Genomic DNA, 3,167 nt, shown 5'->3' with positions numbered 1-3,167 from the left:
TAAATAATATTTTTTTAAATATTTTTAAAAATACTCTTAAACTTTTAAAATTCAAAAACACATGTACATAATTTTTTTATTTACTAAATATAAAATAAGATATTTGCATTTTACTAACCCTGCCTGAATAGAATTGGCTGCACCTTCCATTTATCACAATGACCAACATTTTCATTTCATTTATTTTTATAATATTAATCATTTGCAAGGCGTATGACTAGTTCTTGACAGTTGCTACGATCAATGGGTGTTCATGACAAATTTTATTTGACTTTAACCATAGTGTATAGATTTGATCATTTGGGAATTTGTTTGCAGAATTGTAACAGATTAATTCTATATGTTTTATGATACGAAATAATAATAATTTAAAAAGGAAAAAACAAAAAGAGAAAAAGAAAAAGAAAAATAAAAGAAAAGGGGAGAAATTAGTTTGATAGTTATTTCACTTATTTGGCAATAAGCAGGGGATTAGTGGGCAAGAGAGTGAGTGACAAAGAGCAAGAAGAGTGAGAGCATCGAGCATCAGCGATGAAGGCTTCAACTTCAGGTTGGTGCCTTGGCCCTAAAACTGCATCGCATCCTGGCTTCTCACGAAATGGATGCTCCTTCCTTGGCGCTTCTTCTTATGCTGCTTCGGTCTTAGTGCACCGCAACAGAGGCATAAGTTGCTCGTTCCAGAAGGACAGCTCCGTCAAAGTGCTCCGGCGAATCCTGGAGAGCCCTGGGGTCCACCAGGGCCCCGCTTGTTTTGATGCTCTGAGTGCCAAGCTCGTTCAAGACGCCGGCTTCTCCTTTTGCTTCACCAGCGGTAAATTCAATTCCCTTCATTTCTGTCAATTACATAAATACCCCCCTTTGCTTCATGTACTTGCACTTGTTCTGCTTCTGCTTGTATAGGTTTCTCAATATCAGCTGCTAGGTTGGGGTTGCCGGACACTGGCCTCATCTCTTATGGAGAAATGGTGGATCAGAGCCGGCTAATCAGCCAAGCTGTCTCCATTCCTGTGATCGGGGATGCCGATAATGGCTATGGCAATCCCATGAATGTCAAGAGGACTCTCAAGGGATACATTTCAGCTGGTTTAGCAGGAATCATTCTTGAAGATCAGGTCTCTTCCTGTACTTCTTTAACTCCATACACCTTGGATTACTTGCTACTCTTGCATCCATTGCTTCAAACTAATTACTAAGTGATCTATCATATCATTGCTAGGTATCTCCAAAAGCATGTGGCCACACAAGAGGAAGGAAAGTGGTGTCCAGAGAAGAGGCGGTCATGCGAATTAAAGCAGCCGTCGATGCCAGAAGAGAGAGTGGCTCTGATATTGTCATTGTGGCGCGCACAGACTCTCGCCAAGCACTCTCCATGGATGAAGCACTCACCAGGGCTAGGGCTTTTGGAGATGCTGGCGCCGATGTTCTTTTTATTGATGCACTCACTTCAAAAGAAGAGATGATGGCTTTTTGTCAAGTTTCTCCCCTCATTCCGAAAATGGTATGTTTCTATTCCACACTCCAATCATAGATAAACATGTTATATACTTATATATTAACTAGTGGTACTCTTGTGTAGGGCAATATGCTTGAAGGAGGAGGCAAAACACCAATACTCACTCCTCTGGAACTAGAAGAAATCGGTTTCAAACTTGTTGCTTATCCCCTTTCCTTGATTGGGGTTTCTATACGAGCAATGCAGGTGACTTGCCTTCGCTTTTTTGAGGCGGCAAAACGTTTTTTTTAATTGATCTACGTCTGCTAATTTGTTCACTTGGATTTTAACGAAAACAACAGGCATATTTATTGATCTTTATCATTAGCAAGTCATAAAGGCATTGTATGGTATCCAAAGGATTCTCACTTGACTTCCTATATTACCCTGAAACAATGATTAATATTATCTGTGTGCAGATAGGTTCAGGATTGAGATGAAACATGCTAGGCAATATTTATATGTTTGTGATGATAGCGTTTGATTTACTATGACAGAAGTTATACCGTTGTACTTATACCTTTTAATTTTTATCATTTCTGTTCTTTACTCTTCTATAACAGGCAAATAGTCCTTATTCTTGTTACGTATTTCACCTTTTCTTGATCTTATCATTTATGTCCAATTCTTTACAGATAAATAATATCTATGATTTAATATGCAGGATTCACTTGCTGCAATTAGAGGAGGCCGTATTCCTCCTCCTGGAAGCATGCCATCTTTTGAAGAAATTAAGGATATCTTAGGTTTCAACACTTATTATGAAGAAGAGAAGCGTTATGCTACAAGCACCTTTTCAAAGAGAGGTTGGAGAAACAGCTCTTAACACAATTACAACCCATTTATATAGGGAAAATTCAGGCTTGTAATCTTACAGTATTGTTATTTGTCAGATAGTGGTAGCTTATACAGTATACAACGGAGAGATCAATATGATACAGAGCAAACAAGTCAGAGTCCCAAAGATCCCATTGTTGAAGTTATAACTCCTGAAGTGTATAATAAATATGGTGGAGATGGTTCAAGGGACCCTTTTTCTGGGATCTGGTCTCGAACTCTAAGAGTCAAAATAACTGGCAGGGATGGATTTGAAAAACTTGATCTCAGGATACCTGTAAGTGATAGACTGATCAATTTGGGTTTAAGAATTTACTTTGTATCATGCTGAGATTATTGTATTTACTTATTTTATACATGGTTATGTGTGTTCAAAATGGTGCTTATTTTCTAGTCTGTGGAATGGACACTTGTGATGATTATTGCTCCCTCCTTTTCTCATATAATAACAATACATGTACTCTTGCTATGTACAGGCTGGATTTCTGGACGGACTCACAAACATAGTTCCTGGTATTATTAGTATTTTATAGTACCTCTGATGTTTAGTGGATCTCTTCCAAATTTTATTTTTGTTCAATAATAACTGTTGGCTTATTTTATCATAACTATATACAGCTTTGGGTGGTGTAAACATTAAAGAATTGTTGGACGATGCTGCAGAGGAAATTGGGGGGAAAAAGCTGTTAGATTTTAATGACAGGATGGGTGACAGGATTCAAGTATTTCTGGAGTGATTGAATGTTGCCTAGTCTCTCATTCTCATATCTGTGCGATTCTAGTTGCATTCTTCGGTTCTTCCTTGGATTTCCTATAAAAGCTGTTTAAAATGGGAACA

The 3,167-nt window shown here is 37.9% G+C and overlaps 1 protein-coding gene across 1 annotated transcript in view; it reads left to right on the top strand.

The window, feature by feature from the left end:
- Positions 1 to 446: 446 nt before the first annotated feature.
- Positions 447 to 3,167, top strand: part of LOC107486860 (uncharacterized) — a gene marked incomplete in the record, with an annotated part of 3,013 nt that continues 292 nt past the window's right edge. Inside the window, 8 exon segments of the mRNA XM_016107423.3 lie at positions 447 to 811; positions 901 to 1,112; positions 1,217 to 1,498; positions 1,577 to 1,699; positions 2,157 to 2,298; positions 2,386 to 2,606; positions 2,806 to 2,842; positions 2,948 to 3,167. Of these exon segments, the coding sequence (XP_015962909.1) occupies positions 532 to 811; positions 901 to 1,112; positions 1,217 to 1,498; positions 1,577 to 1,699; positions 2,157 to 2,298; positions 2,386 to 2,606; positions 2,806 to 2,842; positions 2,948 to 3,066 (1,416 nt within the window).

This window comes from Arachis duranensis, chromosome 4 (assembly GCF_000817695.3).
Source record: "Arachis duranensis cultivar V14167 chromosome 4, aradu.V14167.gnm2.J7QH, whole genome shotgun sequence".
Taxonomy (NCBI): Eukaryota; Viridiplantae; Streptophyta; class Magnoliopsida; order Fabales; family Fabaceae; genus Arachis; species Arachis duranensis.
This window is presented reverse-complemented; position numbering and strand designations above follow the sequence as displayed.